General features: G+C 39.6%; 1 protein-coding gene across 3 annotated transcripts in view; it reads left to right on the top strand.

The window, feature by feature from the left end:
• Nucleotides 1–18,882, top strand: part of LOC120525763 (TOG array regulator of axonemal microtubules protein 2-like) — a 140,296-nt gene that overhangs the window by 70,623 nt on the left and 50,791 nt on the right. For 2 of the 3 annotated variants that reach the window (XM_039748344.1, XM_039748345.1), the window contains exons 3-7: nt 2,303–2,437; nt 4,714–4,944; nt 7,689–8,320; nt 13,648–13,808; nt 18,707–18,786. In XM_039748344.1, coding sequence (XP_039604278.1) covers nt 2,303–2,437; nt 4,714–4,944; nt 7,689–8,320; nt 13,648–13,808; nt 18,707–18,786 — 1,239 coding nt within the window. Of the gene's footprint in view, nt 1–2,302; nt 2,438–4,713; nt 4,945–7,688; nt 8,321–13,647; nt 13,809–18,706; nt 18,787–18,882 lie in introns of those variants that run through there. The other variant, XM_039748346.1, reaches the window with a different exon arrangement.

Genomic DNA, 18,882 nt, shown 5'->3' with positions numbered 1-18,882 from the left:
TCTATCTATCTATCATCATTCTTTTAGATGTCTCATGCACTGCTTATTGCAAAGTGTGCTGCACAAACAATAAAAATAAATGTATTCACTCATTTAAAAACTTCCAGACCTCAAATACTAAGTGCTATAAGAAACTCCTTGTTGGATTGGGCTCAAATGCCATTTTAATGTCTGTCTTGCCTATTTTTTGATTACTTTGCTTCAAACATAAGACAAAGCTATCATTTGCTTTGAAAAAATAGGTGTAGCCTAGACAAAGAGGGAGTAGCCCTTGCCTTGAGGTACTGCTCACTCAACATTACTGTTCTTTGGCCATTTGTCTAGGAGCTGTACTGCTTTAATAATGAATTGCTACATTGATGACCAATAAAATTTACTTCTGACCAAGCTGCAATAAGTTGCCTAGAACTTTCTTTGTATGGCTGGTTTGAGTTCATATTGCTACAGCTTAACTTAAATGTAGATTGCATACAATAAGTGCAGTCCATTGCAAAACTGAAGTTATAAATGAGAATGCAATAATGGTTCATCAGTTGAAAATGTCTGCTATAGCAGAATGAGAGCACCAACAAAACATTAACAACAAGAATCGGCTTCTAATTAAAAAAACTGGTTGGAGTGAAATTGTTTGGAATTTGAGGTCCTGAATTAGGTCCTCTTTTGACTCCCTTTACATCTCATTTTTGTGTGGCTGCCATTAAAGTGGAAAAAAGCAATGGAGAGGACTGAGTGTTAAAAAAACAAGAGGATTAAAACAAAGGGAAAACAAGTCAATTAACAGCAGAAAATAGTCCCTGATTAAGAAAGTGACAGAAAGGAAAACTTGCAGCCACTGTAGCTCTCCAGGATCAGATTTGGAAACCCCTGGTTATGTTTCAGTCTATGTGCGTTGTGTTTTATGGGAAGTTCCCTAAGTGGCTGAACCCATCACCACAAGGAACTGCCCTCAGCCCTATAAAGGTATGGCTGGTTTTAATGTGCTTGGGAGTGGTGAGTTTCTTGGTTTTGTGAATTACTGGATTTTTGACCTATGTGCTCAGGGTTTCATATTGGGCCTTTGTTCACCTTGGATTGCCTTTGTTTTTGCTTATTTTGTGCTCCATGGAGTTTCACTGTTTAGCAGAGATTTTTGTTAAATAAATCTTTTATTTATAAAGATTCTCATTGTCCTCTGTGATAGTAGCTGGGGTATAAACAATCCAATTTCCTGGTTATGCTAATAGAAATTAGACAAAGAAACATTTGCTTTTAAGCTTTCATTTAAAACAAATGCTTAATTACATCAAAACAAATACCAGCAAATCTAAGCAATGCAAGTAATTATACTACCTGGGTTAAGTCCATATATAAACAAGACAGATAGTACTTTTCCTTAGTTACAAATTAGATACTGTATTGGCTGGAGACTGAACTCTTTTTCAAGTGTCCATCACATAAACAGAGCTACATTTAAGTGACCATTTTAGTTTTACAAAGTAGAAGAGGGAAAGGCTCCTCACAAATGTCCATTTTTGCAACTCAGATGAGCTGTTTACAGAAATGTAAAAAAAAAAAACAGCAACTGAACTGACATAAATTAAATTTTTGCAACAATCAGTAGATGAGAGAACTCTTTAAAAAGTCTAATAAATGTCAGCTGCTTTTCCCCGTTGGCTTTCTCAAAACCCACAGAAAATGTTATTAAATCATTATCACAAGCTTAAGGTTATTTTCCCACAAGAGACAAACACTGCACTTTCTAATAAGCAAAATGCTCTGAATCCTGTTTTGCCCTTTTACGTTTTCTAGAACACACAACACTCTTGTTCAGCTTGACAACATTTTCAGGCTTATGGCCTTTCACATGAAATCTGCCAGCAGAACTATCTCCCATACATATGTCAAATTCAAGAAGATATCTGAGAAGCTTACTCCATAGATTTAATGATAATGTGTGTATTTTGTTTTTTTTTTTCTTCTTGATAGTCTCTTACACTCAGCAGTTAAAGTAAAAGTTTAAGGAAGAACATTTATCATCCATTACCTATAGCCAGTTGTGATACTGTTAAATTTGTTCTATAGTTGTTTAAATGAAACAAAATATACAGAGTTACTTTCAGATTTAAATATAGACAGTCTATAAAGTGAATGAAAAGTGTTGATCATAACTACACTTGTTTAACTTGATAAAATTTAGATAATGTCTGAATATTCTGTCATATTTATAGTATGGTTATACCTAAAAATCTTCACGTTCTTATGTGACCTGAAGCAAACACATTTAATTGTATTTGTAATGTATATCTTTTGTTTCTGGTCTCAGGTGCATTTAAAGCTCCTGTAGCAGTGTATTGTGGAAGTGTACCTCACGTCAGGTCTGTGTACCGGACACAACGGAATGGAAGCATTGACTCAAACCTTAATCTCTACGCCAATGGCTGGAGTGAAAAGGACAAAGGTAAAATGTGATGGTATCTGAAAATCCAGTTGGAACATTTCTTACAAATGGTATTTCATGCTGTTGCCCAAACAAATTTTAATTATTACGCCAGTACAATGCAAGTCCTGTATGATGTTGGACTTTCTGGAAGCTGTCTTTGTCAATATCTGCTTTCAGGATTCTTACATCTGCTGGACTGAGACATGACTGACATATGTATAATTATACTGTATATAGAATTAGTAAAGTAATTCCCATTTGTTACTTTTAAATAAATTCTGCAACAAGAAAATAGGAAAATGGTTGGCAACTTGAAAAGAGCACATTCTGCACAAATGTTAGAAAGTTGTGCAAAGAATCATTGACGCATGGGAAAAAAAGAAATAAGAAGTATGTACCCAAGTAAGACTTTAGGGACCTTCTAATCTCGAGTTGATGTTATTTTAGACAATCATGGTGAATATGATAGATGAACTTGTTGGGCTGAATGGCCTGTTCTCATCACCAGTTTTCTAATGTTTTAATGTTCTAATGCACATTTGCAAAACTTTTTCATCTTAAGTATTGTGAAGCTAGTACTTAAATAATGAAAATGGATCAGAAATAAATGACAGATTATGTATGCTTTCCTGCATTGTCAATATTAATACCAATATTATATGTACATACCAGACTCTCAACTAGTAAAAGTGGATTAAGACCACTGAGAGAATGGAAGCAAAGCTGATAGAGTAAGCATATGGCATGAATTATTGTGACCTCTGCATTTACAGTATGTCATTCATATTGTTAAACAAGAAGAATTCCTCAGCATTTCTTTAAATTTTTTAATCATATTTTGAACAAGTTAATTCTAAGTCCCTGAAGGCCACATCCTATCCCAGAACCAAGAAGAGATGGATGGCACCAGTCACTATTGCAAGACTCACATTCAAATACACTACATTCCATTACAAAGAGTAAAGAGTCATTACTTCACATATTTGGGATGTACCGAAGTAGCCACAGAAAAGCCATTGTCATAGGGAGAGCAGGCAAATTCCATAAATATATATATATATATATATATATATATATATAGTGGCAGTAGGGGGTGCTAGTGCTCCCTTAAACCCTCAGGTATGACTCCAGACACCAGGTAAAAGTCCAAGACCTTTTATTGTTTTCTTCAGTGCACCAAGCACCTCCCACACTACTCATATATTTAAGTCACTACAAACAACACTATAAACTACTCCTCACCCAGACACTTTGCTCCTCTCCAACCCAGCACAGCTCAGTGTCTGGACTGAGGCACCGTTCTTTTATAGCCCCTGACCCAGAGGTGTTTCTGTCCCATCAATCCATAGTTCCTAATTCCTTCCGGGTCAGGGCAATCAGTCCTTTTATTCAACCCGGGAGCATGACATTTCGTGACCGTGACGTACTCCCGGGTCATACGGCCTCACAGGGCCCATAAGCCCCCCCACAGCGACTCCAGGTGGTCCCCAAGGTATCCAGCAGGGCTGTGTATAAACACTACAAAGTCCATAAGGCCCTGCTGGACCTCGGGGCACAATCCTGCTGTCGGGAGAGCTCCTCCTGGCGGCCTGAGGGTGCGGACCGGCATGGGAAGCCGGCAGTCCTTCACAATATATATATATATATATATATATATATATATATCTATATATATTGTGGTCCCCGGCAAGGACGCCCAGGAGGACGAGAGGAGGACTTGTGCCTCCTCCAGACCGCGAGGGGGCGTCTATCCTGGTTATGTTGGGGGCCTCGGGTAAAGGGCTTGGAAGCCCAGCCCTGTAGGGAGCCGTGGCCACCGCCAGGCGGCGCCCCAGTGCCTGATTATCCCGGGAGCCCGGCACTTCCGCCACACCAGGAAGTGCCGGGGGGAAGACTTTGGAAGACACCTGGAGAGCTGCCGGGAGGACAGCCGGAACTTCCGCCACGCTGGGGCGTGGCCAAGGGAAGAATGCCGGGAACACCTGGTGCTCGTCCGGGAAGCATATTTAAGTGAGCAGTGGATGTCGGGCGGTAGTAGACAGAGCTGGAGCGAGGACTGGAGGCGGCCAGGAGAAAGGCACAAAGGACTGTGAGCCTGGACTTTGGGGGATCAGTGTTGGAAGCACTGGGGTTTTGTGAGCACGTGACCTGTAAATAGTTGTACAATAAACGGTGTGTTGGGTGACAATATGATGTCCGTCTGTCTGTGTCCGGGTCAAAGTTCACTATATATATATATATATATATATACAGTATCTGTGTATGTGTAACTGTTTTGTCTGACCTTCTTATAGAATTGTCTCTGCCCCAAATGCAATTTTCTGTATCTGGTCTGTGCAATGGATATTCACAGAACCTTTGCATTGACAAGAAATCCAATAAAAGACGATTGTCTCTAATTCCAATTCCTGTGGACCCCCGGCTCAGAAGACCATTGTCTCAGCCTGATTCAAGAGATGTTCAGAAGGAAATTGAGATGCTGGAGTCAGAGAACAGAGATTTAAGAACCATGGTCAAGAAAAAAGGTACTTTATTACCAACCTTTTGAGCTATACAGTTGTCTTTAACTTTTTTTTTATTTTGTAATTTTTTTTTAAATTGTATAAATAAATAAATTGTTCAGCTGTTCTGTACTGCAACAACAACATCCCTAGAGAAAATAAAACTCTGGAGGGTCCATGGTCAGCTATACCAAAGAAAGTTAAAGATAAAGTCAGACACTAATCCCAGTACTTTTTAAACCTCGGCCAACTGGCTGCACATAACCTCCTGGGCATTCTACAACTCAGTCAATGCTGGGCAGTTTATTCTAAAACAAGGCCTTTCAAGCCATTGATTCCAGGGCTCACAGTATCTTAGGTGTCTTTTCCATGGACAAGAAAACAGCTTGGCACAGCAGTATACCAAGAAGAGAAACAGAATTGAGATGGGTTAGTAATGGTTCATAATTATTGTAATGACTATATTTTTGTACAAATGACTAACGAACAGAGATGCAATATGCAGAGCTGTTCTAGTCAGGGTATGCTAGACTAAATTAATTAGTCTTCAGCCTGGATTTAAAAACAGAGACTGAAAGAGCATGTCTTATATATGCGGGCAAATCATTCCACAGCTTTGGGGCCCTGGAGCTAAAGTCTTAACATCCATTTAAGGTTTTGCATAAAAGAAAAATGATTCTGAAACCAGCTTTAAGCTTAACTGGGAGCCAGTGTTAGGACTTTAGAAAATGTGCTTTCTAGTTCTTGTAATGACGTTTGCAGCAGCATTTTGAAATAACTGAAAGATAAATAAAGAATGACTTGAACAGTAACACATTGCAATAGTCAATCCTACTAGAAATAAGTACATTAATTATTTTTCAGTATTCTTCATATTTAGAAAATGTCTTAATTTTCTTACATTTTTAAGATATAAAATATGTTTTAAATAGTTTTGTAATGTGTATTTTAAAAGATATGCTAGTTTCAAAAGCTCTATTGGGCCCTTGAGCAAGGCCCTTAACCTGCAATTGCTTGCAGGGCTGGATGCAGATTAACATCATTCCCAGGATGAAGTAGGTCCTCCAATTTGGAGGGGTTGGTGGCAGGATTGGCATTCCAGCCACCGTAAAAAAAAAAACCTCACACAGTTCCATTGTGGTGCTGGTGTCACCCACTGCACCCAGGTCCCAATCCAGGTGGTTCATCATGTGGTGAGTGTGGCAACATACTATCAACGCATGCTGGCAACCTCTCTCTCTCTGTCTTATTTCAAAGAGAATACCTAAGTTATGTGTTGTTTCAGTACAACTAATAGTTAGTCATTATGAATAAAAAATGTTGCTCTAGTCTGCATCATTCCCTCCCAATAACTGTTTTTCCACATTCAGAGGCAAGTATTTCTAATTGATCCACTATTTTAATTCACTGACACAATAAAGAACACCATCAGAGAAATGCTGTTTGGTCTAAAAGAAAGGTATAGTGCACATGAATACCACTGACAACATGAATACCACTGAATTTGCTTTATCAGAAGATATTATGTGATGTGAGTTGCTTTTCCTGGTAGTAATTCCAGCCATATTGCAACTTTCTTTCTTACATGCCATCTTTTTCTTCATTCTTTCTTTCAAGACTGAAATACAACTTGTTTCTTGCTAACCCTCAGCCTGTACTCACTAACTCTCTGTATGGTGAGGTTCTTTCTTTGGCCCCTGTCAGGACCAACCACCTCTGCCTCAGCAAGCCCATCCATTTTTTATGACTGTTGCATTTTCTTCACAGTAGTAGGGGCAAGGCAGGACCTCATTATGGATGTTTGAAACATCTTCAAGATGTTTCATATCTACTTTATTGAACTGGATTCATGTACATAGTGGAATTCTTTTTTTTTTCAAATTTGGCTTCTGAGTTTGAGAGTAATCAGCACTATATAATTTTACTAGCCATCCCCCGCGTATTAGTGAAACAGGACAGTGAGGAGGGCCCCACTCAGCTACTCCTGACGTCACTCTTCCTCCTCCCCTCACCCTGCAGCCTCTGTCTTTGATTAGTGCAAATATATCGCTCCTGCAAGCAAACTATGATTCTTAACGCAATGAGAGGTCACAAAATCAACCAGAATGTTCAAGCAAATTATAGAAAAAAAAGATCTGATCTATTCTCTCGTTCGCTAACTAAGCGAAGTTAAAGTTATGCCCCGAGGCAGATGCGTGAGTGAGGAGTGTCCTGCCCCCCTCCCCACAGTCCGATGAGTCTCTCTCGGGTCTGCGCTAATAAACCGGTACTGCAAGTGAACTATGATACTTAGCGGAATGAGAAAGTCGCAACATCAACGGAATGTTCAAGCAAATTATAGAAATAAACCTAATCTAAATCCGTTAAGTAGTTCTCTCATGAAAAGTGGACAGACCAACAAACAGGTCTAAAAAAACTATCAGAAATTTTGCTCTTGGACCATGAAATTTTTAAAACCTTTTTTTAGTGAGCACCTATGGGCCAAGGGTAACCTACATTCTAAATTTCAAGTCCCAAGTCCTCATGGTTCAGGAGATTTTGTGATGAGTGAGTCAGTGATATTTGGCTTTTACACAGTATATATAGATTACAAGTTTAATTAATTTTGCTTGGGTAATATATGGTGTATTTAATTATTTTGATGATTAAGCAGTTATTCTGCATTTGACTACTATTTTTATTTTTAAAGAATTCAATTTTTATGATTGTTGCTTAACATATTTATTATTAACTTTGGATTGATACTGAATTTATTTGCTCATTTACAGAAACAAAGCTAAAATCCAAGGATATTCCTTCTACTGGATATCAGACAAAGTCTGCTCAACTTAGTGAAATCAGACTGAAGACAAATCACAGAGCTAAACAAGTATCAAAAATAAATGAGTCAACAGAAAACAAGTCAAGAACCCTTCCACAGATTCAACTGAATTCTAAACCAATTGAGCTGCACAAGGAGGATTCTAAAGCCACTTTCCCAAATGAAATGGGTACCAAAATACTGCATGGCAGTCATATAATTTCAAAAAGCACATCTCCTACAGAAATCACTACTAAATATCTCAAGCCAATGGAAATTAGCTCTAAATCCTTAAAGTCCAGCTTACCTAACTCTAAAATATTTAAGTCCAATTTGCCCATTTTAAAACCCATCCAGTCTACAGAATTTAACTCACCATCAATTCACTCTTGTGAAAATGGCTCAAAAGCTTTTCATCACAATAGTTCAGGCAGCAAACCTTGTGTGCCAAGTAAAAATGGCTTAGGACCTGTTTCCACAATCAAACTCAGCCATGATGATGGAATTTCATCTGAGGAAGTAATAAGTTATTCAGGTGGACACAAGCTTAAGAACAAAGATTCAGAGAAAAACACCAATCCTGAGGATATGCATGATGAGGTGAGACAGGCAGAAACACTGCATTGTAACTGTTTCTTTCTGGATTGCTTAGAACACCACAATTCAGACTTTAATACTAACAAACTAATGTTACACAGTGCTGCTGTCACATAGCTTCAGGTGTCTGGGTTTGATTGCCAGTCTGCTGAATTTGTATGTTCTCCTTTAGACCATATGGGTTTTTATCATGTACTGGGGTTTTCGCTAAAAAAGACCTGCTGGTTGGGTTGACAGATTACTCTAAAGTGTCTTTAAGTCTCATCTAAGGTTGATTGCTGCTTTATACTAAATGCAGCTGAGCCACTTCTGAATAATCAGTATGAATGATAAAGTGGAGCAGTATCATCCGCATGTTACAGAGTCTTTGGTTCAGATTCTTATGGCTGGCTGGATTTCCTCCAAATTTTATGATTTTGCCCACATACTGCCTAATTGTGTCTCTTAATTCTCCCGGTACTAGTGTTTCCTGTGATAAACATACTTCCTGCATAACAGGGTTGCTAGCTTGTACCTAAGATTGCTGGGAAATGCTGCAGCTCATCTAACCGTAAAGGTTCAGAGAATGGATAAATGCTTTTATTGGACTAACATTGCTAATAATTATATTTATGGTGTTTACCATTCAGGGCGGCACGGTGGCACAGTGGTAGTGCTGCTGCCTTGCAGTTAGGAGACCAGGGTTCGCTTGACGGATCCTCCCTGCGTGGAGTTTGCATGTTCTCCCTGTGTCTGCGTGGGTTTCCTCCGGGTACTCCGGTTTCCTCCCACAGTCCAAAGACATGTAGGTTAGGTGGATTGGTGATTCTAAATTGTGCTTGGTGTGGATGTGTGTGTCCCGTGGTGGGTTGGCGCCCTGCCCAGGATTGGTTCCTGCCTTGTGCCCTGTGTTGGCTGGGATTGGCTCCAGCAGACATCCATGACCCTGTGTTCGGATTCAACGGGTTGGAAAATGGATGGATGGATGGGTGTTTACCATTCATCAATTATAGTAGACAATAGTCTATATTTCTTGTTCAAAATTTGTCCCGTAAGTAGTTTGCTTTGTTAGTACTTCAGACGAGTATTAAAAAATAAATAACTCGTTAAATCATGGTTACTATTGATAAAATAGACTGCATCATCTTCAGAAGTTCTAAGAATATATTTCAATTGATTTATGATATGAAATGTTTACAAGAGCAGAACAGGTATGTCATTAAATTGCACTAGAAAACTACTTCAGAACTGTTTCTTAAACTTGGCAGGCCCACCTATTTTGATAGGCTTAAGCCAGGAGTGGACCAACCAGCAGTCAAAGTGCTGTAAGCCCATTACAGTTCCATTTAAAAAACCTGAATTACTTATAGCTGTTTGTCTACTATACAAAAGTATTGCTGAAGTGTATTTTTTCAGTTCATTACATCTTTAGGTAACATTTTTCAGACAGACTGTTACAAGAACATACAAAAATTAAACAAGAAAAAGACATAAAAAGATGTGTTGTGTTTGTGTATGTGTGTGGAGAGCGACATTACACATATTAAATAACTTGTGTGTTGCGTTAACAGAAGACGCCAAACTAACCATTTGTGTGAGTGTGTGCTAGTGGGCTGATTCCTGCACCTAGTCCTCTTGGAACACGCTCTGGCCTTCTTGCATCTTGAATTGGATTAAGTATAGTGGATATGTTATTGTTATGTTATAATGAATAATAATCATGAAACACTTTACAAACTGTAATAAAAGGCGCTCTATTGCGCTTGATCCGTCACAGACTCACACAGAGGCACGTGTAAAAACACAAAGAAAACTTTTATTTTCTTGTCCTGTGGGGCACATCTTCGCTGTGAACCCCACAGGCACAACACAGTCCAAATAACATAAGCATCGCACAACACTCCCGTCTGGCACCACCACTCCTCATGTCTTGCTTCATCCTCCTCCTACAGACTCTGGTCACTGAGTGGTGGTTGCTGGCCCCTTTTATAGCTCACCAGATCACCTGTTTCCAGTTGCAATTCTGGGTGGGGCTGAAGACTCATCCAGTCGGGCTCAGGGACCCATGCAGCTCCCCCTGGCGGCCATCCCCGTTCCCAACAAGGCTGTGGAGAACTCCATTTCTCATGGAGCCCGGTGAGAAGCTGAGGCACCGTCAGCCAGGGAGGCTACCACCAAGCGTCTTAGGGGAGGTATTGAGCAGCCCATGGTTGCTCCCCCGGAACATATGTCAAAGGGGCATCCCGGCTGGGTCCGCCACATTGCCCCTCATTCAGATGAGCCTGGTGGGGCTCAGTGGCATAACCTGCAAGGGGTGGTCTTCTCCAGGACAGGGAGAGGGCATCCTCAGTACCACGGCTCAGCCCTGTGGAAACATAAGCAAGAGGTCTTGTGGTGTTGCCCTGACGTTGCTGCCAATCGGAGGTCCTCTCTGGACAACACCGCCAGTTGTGACCACAGCGGCCACAGTTATAACACGACCGACCCCTTCCAGTTCGACCCCTGTGGGACCAGAAGCAGGATAGAAAACCCTGCCCCTTCATCTGCTCAGCTGAGGACTCGTGGTGTCTCCACCCCTATGCAGTTCAGCCCTCCAGTGCCCTGAAGCAGAATGGTCTTACACTGCACTCTGTCAGGAGTCCCCGTCTTCTTTTCGCAGGTCATCCTCCTGCTCTGGAGTGCAGCGATGGTTTGGGTCTCCTTATGGGAAGAAGAGGGACTCAGTGCCGTCTACACCCCTTTGGACGCCTGTAAGACCAGTGTCGGCAGTCGAGGCAGGGACGTTTGGCAGCCGATGTCTTCCAGCTGCCTCCCTGTACACTCCTCTGCCGCGCTGTCAGTCATCGCAGCTGCGTCTTGTGTAGGAGGCATGGCGGCTTGGCAAGCAGAACTGACCAATACCGCTGCTGTTGCGCTCTGCCCTCACCATTCATATACGGCACAGGCATCACTTACCTGTACCGCCGCATCATTCAGGTTGGAGAAACCAGCCCCACACCATTTCAGCCACTTGGGGATGACCCCTAATGGTGCGCCAAACTTCTTCTCCAGCCCTTCTTTTTCCTCTTGCAGGGCTTGAAAAACCAGAAATAGGGACTGCAGAGGTAGGAGGATGCCCTCCGCTTCCCATGCAGCCTGAAGCAGGTTATTTTCGTTGGCCAGCGGTGGACTCAGACTCGCCTTGTCCTCTCCCGCCAACCGCGAGCCATTGAGGCCCAGTGCTTCTCCCGCAGGCCCCTTCGGGAGATCCCCAGGAGTGGAGTGGAGGTTCGCCGTCCCCGCGTCTCATCCCCCACCCCCTTACGTGCATCTGGGATGCTTCCCTGCTCCTCCGCAAGGAACACCATGCCATGGAGATCGTCCGGGCTTTCGTCCTCCAAGGGATGTCCGAGGCCGAATAAAAGACCCAGGTGGGCCTCGCTCTCCCCAGAGCTTACTCCGCCGACATGCCATGTACACACGTCGTCCGGCCACCAACGGGTATCCCAGCCCTTGGCGTCACCTACCTCCTGCTGCAACCTGTGGTGCCAGCAAGCTTGGCGACGTCTGGCGGCCAGCCTTTGAATCCGGCCAGACCTTTTCTTCCCCATCAGGGCAGCGTCCTTCGGGTCTTCCTGATCGTCTTCCTGTTTCTGGTTGTACTTCCGGGTGGGGCTGAAGACTCGTCCAACCGGGCTCAGGGACCCATGCAGTGCCCCCTGGCGGCCACCCCTGATCCCAAAAGGGCTGTGGAGAACTCCATCTACCATGGAGCCCTGTGGGAAGCTGAGGTACCACCGTCAGCCAGGTAGGCTGCCACCAAGCATCCCGGTGGAGGTATTGAGCAGCCAATGGTTTGCACCCCAGAACATATGTCGAAGGGGCGTCCCAGACTGGCATGGGAACCAGCCGTCTGCCACAAAATATTTAATGAAATTCCACTTAACGTAAGCCACATTGATTTAACTACAGTTTACAAGAGTTAAGCAGTGTAAAGGGGAGAGGCTTTTTCCAGTGCAATGCAAGGTAATCTGAATTTGCAGCCACTTCACTTGGATACAACTAATCATTATATTTTATATATTGTTTATAAAGTACATATATATGATTGTTCCACTGCTGTATTTCCACTCCATTGTTTGTTATCTACTATTATATACACTATGTCATTGAATGTGTCTCTCCATAAAATTCATCCCTTATACAAAAAAGTTTATGTTGAACCTCATAGTTTTCAGATATGAGAAGATGATGACTGATGCATAGCTGGTTCAGTTATTTAACTTGATGAGTAGTTTAACTTCATAGCTTCTAACCACAAAGATATCATTCCGGACTCTGCCACTTTGTACCCTTTAGCTACACTTCATCTGTTTATGCTACAGTTACAAAAATGGAAGTAATTATAAGCTAACATATTATATAAATGCATTTTATATCAAGCCATCCATTTTTCAAGACCATTTTTTATTGTTGAGGGTGAGAAGCCACATTATATTGTGCAAAGCATGCATTCAATTATTTAACCTGCTTAATTTAATCCATAGACATCAGAACATCACAGCCTATCCCAGTTGCCTCAGATTAAGCAAGAAACCAAAACAGAATAAGGCACCACTCCATCATAAGGCACATTCATTCACATACCAATACTGGGCTAGTTTAGAGTCATCAATCAACCTAACTTAAATGTTTTTGGGATTTGACAGAAAACTCCGACAGACATATGGGTTCATGTCTTCACAGACAGTGAATAGGACAGGGAGTGAACCCAGTCTCCGAAAACTGAGAGGGATCATTAACCACTGTGCTCACACATGCCATTCTTCCAAATGCAGACACAATAAACTCAAAATTAATTTCTATAATTATAATCAGACAATAAGTTCTCAGAAAGTCATTTTTTTCATTGTGGTTGTTCCTGAGAAGAATATATGTGTGTGTGTTTAGGACCAGCAGTATTCATCTTTGTATTACTTCAGTTTGGGTCAGACCCTTCATTTCTCAAATTGTTGCCATGTTTTCTGAATACCTCAGCTGAATGAATGTATATGACATAATGACATGTACATTTTTTTAATGAATGTCCATCTGATGTTTTAAGATAATCAAGAGCCCAATTTATTTTACTCATATGCATTTTCTTCACATAGACATAGATTAATTAATTTCACAATATAAAAGTGCCAAATGCACTGCTAAAAATTGAGTCACATTTAGGATTGGTTCCTGCTTTATGCTTGATTCTTCCAGAAAAAGCTCTCAGCTTTCAGCTCCAAATAAGGTGAAATGAGTTTAAGTTGTGAATGGATGAATCCATAGATGTTTTTGCATCTCACGTTTTAACCATGTACTGTTTTAATTTTGTTCAGTTAAAGGTGTCCCTGCAGTCTTTACGCTCCAGTGCTCTTCGAAAGAAGCAATCACTATGTGGAGTTTTATTATCTCAAATTTCCAAAACTGAAGAGAAGCCTGTGTATGATCCAAAGCCTCTCATCCAACTGCAAAGCAGCATGGATCAAAGGACTGATGGGTAAACATATGTTTACAGTATAAACTTGATTAAATTCATTAGAAAATTCTGGGTTTCAAAAACAGTTAATTAAGAAAAACTGTGACTAATCGTTCTTTACTGCAATTGCTGTCGGCATTTTCATTCTATGAAGCAGCCCAATGAGGTGGTGGTTAGCACCGCTCCTTTTCAGTTCCAGAAGATTGAGTACAGATCTGGGCCTGCTAACTTTCTTTGAGGAGTTTTTCTCAAAGGTGCTCTATTCACTATGTTACTAGGTGCTCTAGGTTTTTCACACATTAAAAAAAAAAACGTGACCGAGGTAAACAAAAACATCTTTTTCACAAACATGACATCATCAACACACTTACTAAGCACATTCAAAATAATCTTGAAACATTTCTTCAGCATTTTCAGACTACAGATGACAGTTTGAAAAATAGATATAACCCATATTATGTGGGCCCCAGAAAACGAGAGACTGGCAAATATGGAGGGAGAACTGCTTTGTAGGTTTCAGGTATGCTGCTGTAAACAAGATTCAAAATGTTTATTCCACTTGTGGGACAACACACACATGCAGATGGTATTTGAGGATACCCAATTTGATTTATGCATGATTACAACTGACTATTACAACAAACTATCCCGCTGGTGTGCTAATTCCTGTATGTTAATAACCCCAGACAGCATTTTGAGTACCATGTTGGCATTGGCATGCAGCAGTAAAATAGTTATTTGCGCTTCTCTGAGCAGATTAAAGGGGCAACATTTTGTCATTAGATGAAACAAATCATTTAAAAATGTTTTGCCATTATCATATACAACACACACTGTTAACAACAAAAAATACCAACTCCTTCCTTTATTCTTACTGGGCTCATAGGTTTTGTTCAACCTATCAGTAACAGTGTATCAAGGGGATATACAAGAGTCTGTTGTCATAGAACCATGCCATGCTAAAAATTAAGATACAACATTCCATGATTTCTTGCATGCAGTTAGTCTGATTTTAAGCACATCTTGCTTGTTCTCCAAGAACAAGCTTTGGCCAGGGACAGATTTGGAGGCGTTGGTCAGTTTGGCTTTGCTTTTAGCCTAGTCTGTAACCCCACACTCTTATCACACATCTGCTCGTGTTCACACTGCCTGTGTCACCTTTATCTTCAGGTTAAGTGGCTTGTAGACACCATGGTCATCACACTTGGGTCTTGTGGCTCAGATGATAAGCTTACTGATATCACCCAGATCATGCAGTTTAAGGCATTCATTCCCGCATCTAGACTAATTTCCAGAGTCAACTCACTAACAATTTCTTAAGTGATTTTGCCACTGCAAAGGCTATTCCCAAAGGGTTTCTTCCAAAAATACCCACTCTCAATCCCTCCAGTACATGCATTTTAAACCACCAGAGTAAAAAAAAAAAAAAACTGAATCAAAGACTTCATGCTGACTGAAAATAAAAAAACTAAAATTGATCTTATCAAATCAGGACCTCAGTAGCATAAGCTAACTGTAGGGTAAGGTGTATCCTTGTCTGAGCTTCTACTGCTGTCATTAGACAGATTTGATGATTCAGATTCATCTCCAGTGGTTCTACATTATCAGCTCTCTTAATGGCAGTCCTTTGCGTCTCCTTTTGATTGGTACCGCACATTGTATACTTCTAATGCATATTTTGCCATTCATATTTTCACAAACATAACTGCCAGTTCTTTCAACCTTACACTGACTCCTACACTCCTCATTTTAACTGAACAACAGAAAGCACACACAACACCTGGGACAACATATCATTCAGTTTTAACACTCTTCCACTGACATTTTTGAATGCCAATGCAACAACTTATGCTCATTTTTATCACATTCAATATTCTCTTCACACACACAACATACTCATATGTTTAATGGGGGTCTTTTTAAGAAACATTTTGACTGTAGAAAGTTTATTGTAATTAGACGTTTGATCTCTGTTGGACCAGGTTAACAAGAGCACCATTGCTTTTTGCAGTTCAAAACCAATGTCCCTGCTTTGAGTGCAGCCTTCATGAGGCATTAAATTGGTTTAGTGATGTGTCTAAATGGTCCTACCCAGTTTAAAGTAAAATTTGCTCATGGATGTCTAGAGGCATATGTATTATGCATCTAGGGCAGGGAAACTAAGACCAATGTTAAACAGAATTTGACTTTAATACAAGATACCCACAAGAAGGAATAAGACAACAATATGAAATTAACAAATATATACCACTATTTTCTGGGAGATAGCAAACCTGCTACATCTATGTGTGCACTTGAGTTTCTATAAGTGCTTCTAAATTTGACTGTCTGTGCTGCACTCTAATTACAATTATAATAAGTACTTAAAAAATAACTTGAAACTTGACTGAATGCTTACCTCACAGCATGTCATTTTCACATGCTCTGTCCACTATTCTGACATGTTTAATTTATTACCATTTTTCTTACTTTCTATTTGAGATTATGAACATTAAAATAAACATTTAATTCAATTCAGTGAAGCATGTACATTTAAAAAAGAAAACACAGTTATCTGCATAGGCTTTCAGGCTTAAATGTAAAATAATCATAATATAATAATATAGCAAAGTAAATTGAGATTTATTTGGGTAAATTAGTAATGCAGGAGAAGAAATGATCCTAATTTATAAAGATTTTGCAGTCTCCAGTCAAGTCTAAATTTATCTGATCAAGGCAATTATATATTAGTCATCATCCATATGCACTTCGGTGCGAAGTCCGTGATTTTGATTCGATACTCTGCATGTGACTAGTGATGTTATTGTCTCTGTTTATTCAGTCAAAGCAGCAGTTATATCAAGCATCGCAGAAGAATTATATCTCTTCTTATGATGACTGCCTCAGATATTGTAATAAAATAGACATTAATGCAATAAAGACATTTTTACCAGCTAGCAAGAGTACACCATGGTACAATAATGAACTTCCCACCTTATTTTAATGGATGAGCGGGCTTGTAGTGTTGATGGGGGAACTGGTGGAGCCCACATTCATGTGCAGACACACGCAGTTCAGACAATTTCATCATTAACACACTGGGATGTATAATTAGGACTCTGTGCCCACTGAAGCAGGATAGACAGGGTGAGATCAAGAGAGAGAAAAGAAATGAAAGGTGAAATTTAAAAAAAAAGGATAGTGGAAGAAAGGAGAAAAGGACAAAAAAGAAAGAAACACAGATGTTAAAGGATTGAAACGATAAAGAAACAGGATTGTGGCCAGACTGCTGCTGCTGCTAAGCAGAGAAAACAGGCCAGTTGGGTAATGGCCCTAAGAGGAGACAGTGAATGGTACATGCCGGGTCGCTCCTGCTGCATGCTAAAGGAGCAGGAGTGACCAAACACTCTGAGTGGGCACTCAGAAAAAAAGCAGAGAATGATTTTAAAGGACAGATCCTTTGTTTTTATGTTTCGATTTTACCCCAACTTATTTATTGTTACTTTTAACCTCCACAAGAGCACTGATTTTATTAGATTATTTATTGACTTACTTATTTAAAGAAGAAGCACTACAATATATTTATTGTTTGAACAATGAATACTAAAAGCACTGACACTTTTGCTCCAACACTTTTTGTGTTGTGTTTCTATCTTGATCTATGACTATCAATGTCCCAGATTCAAGAGAGTGTGCCAACTTCGGACAACCCAGGTATCAGAAAGCAAACTCCTCCCAGAAGACACCCCATCTAAGAATGAAACCTACATTCGAATACTGGTAAATCACAATGACATTCATAGCACCCTTGAGCCACACTTCAATTTTTATTTCTTTGATTATTAAAAACATTTGGTTTCCAAATTTCTTTTGTAAAGCCAGATAAATCAATTTTGTTCATTTTCCCTTCGTAAATCATTTTTTATACTTTAGATAAAGTCCATCCACTTGTCCATTTTCTCATTCCAAATATTCAACTTCAGGGCCATGGGCAGCCAAATCCAAGGCAGGATTCATCTGGAATGCCAGTCATCAGAAGGAGGAAACCATAATGCCTCAGAAAGCCCAGGTTTACATAAAAAAAAGTCCACACAGGCAATAACTGGTCTGCAATCCCCTGAAGAAAAATAACTACATGAAAGTTAATACCATGCATTTTCAAAGTCAAGTTAACAAACCAAATCATTTATATATCTTAGCTCTCTGAATTTCAAAGATGTTAGAATAATTTATAAACATATTATTACTTGGTTTTCTTTAAAATTCCACAATTTGTTCACTTTTATATAATCCAAAATGTGTTCACTGCTTTTACTAAACTCACTTTGATATTTTTAGCCCAACTCTCTCCTATTTACAACATATAAATCTCATATGTTTCCATAATTTATATAGTTTATATATTTTAGTTATTATTTAATTTTGTAAGTGACATAAACTTTAGTCTACAGTTGAAAACAAGATTATTAATGTTGTTTTTACACCTTATAAAATACCAGGTGAACATGAGGACGAATTTATGTTGAGTTCATGTACATATGAATAAACCAAATCTGTATAGTTGTTTGTTTTCTGTGACAAGTGATAGAAAGTTTTAAACAAATTTATAAAAGATATTAAGGCAAGAAGAATCTTGCATATATGGGTTGTATAAATTATAAATAGATACTGTGAGAATGATGTACGTACATCACATTTGATGGGTTGCATACTTGTAGTACTATCACAGTATTATAATACAGTACATAGCAGCTCAAAAGTCTTCACTTCCTAAATAAGAATATTCAACTGGAAAACCAATGACTTTGAATTAATCCTCATAGATCTTCTATAGTATTAATGTGATTTGCTTGTGCATGGCAGGCAACACTGAGAGCTGTTCCTTAAATTACAATCATAATCATTTTAATGCCAGCAATAATTTTATGTTTTATTTTAAGGACATCACTGGTGGAAGCAGAAGTCCCCAATTCAGATTTGGGTTCTGCAATATTACAATGTGAAGTAATGCCAGAAGGAGGTAAATCATTTTTTTCTATTTTTTGAGACAATTGCTTAATATCCTATAAGTATGGGACACTGATTTCCTTCAAAATAGTATAAATAAGTCATGCAT

The sequence above is a fragment of the Polypterus senegalus genome, chromosome 3 (genome assembly GCF_016835505.1).
Source record: "Polypterus senegalus isolate Bchr_013 chromosome 3, ASM1683550v1, whole genome shotgun sequence".
Classification (NCBI taxonomy): Eukaryota; Metazoa; Chordata; class Cladistia; order Polypteriformes; family Polypteridae; genus Polypterus; species Polypterus senegalus.
Note: the sequence above shows the minus strand (reverse complement) of the source record. Positions and strands in the feature narration are given on the sequence as shown.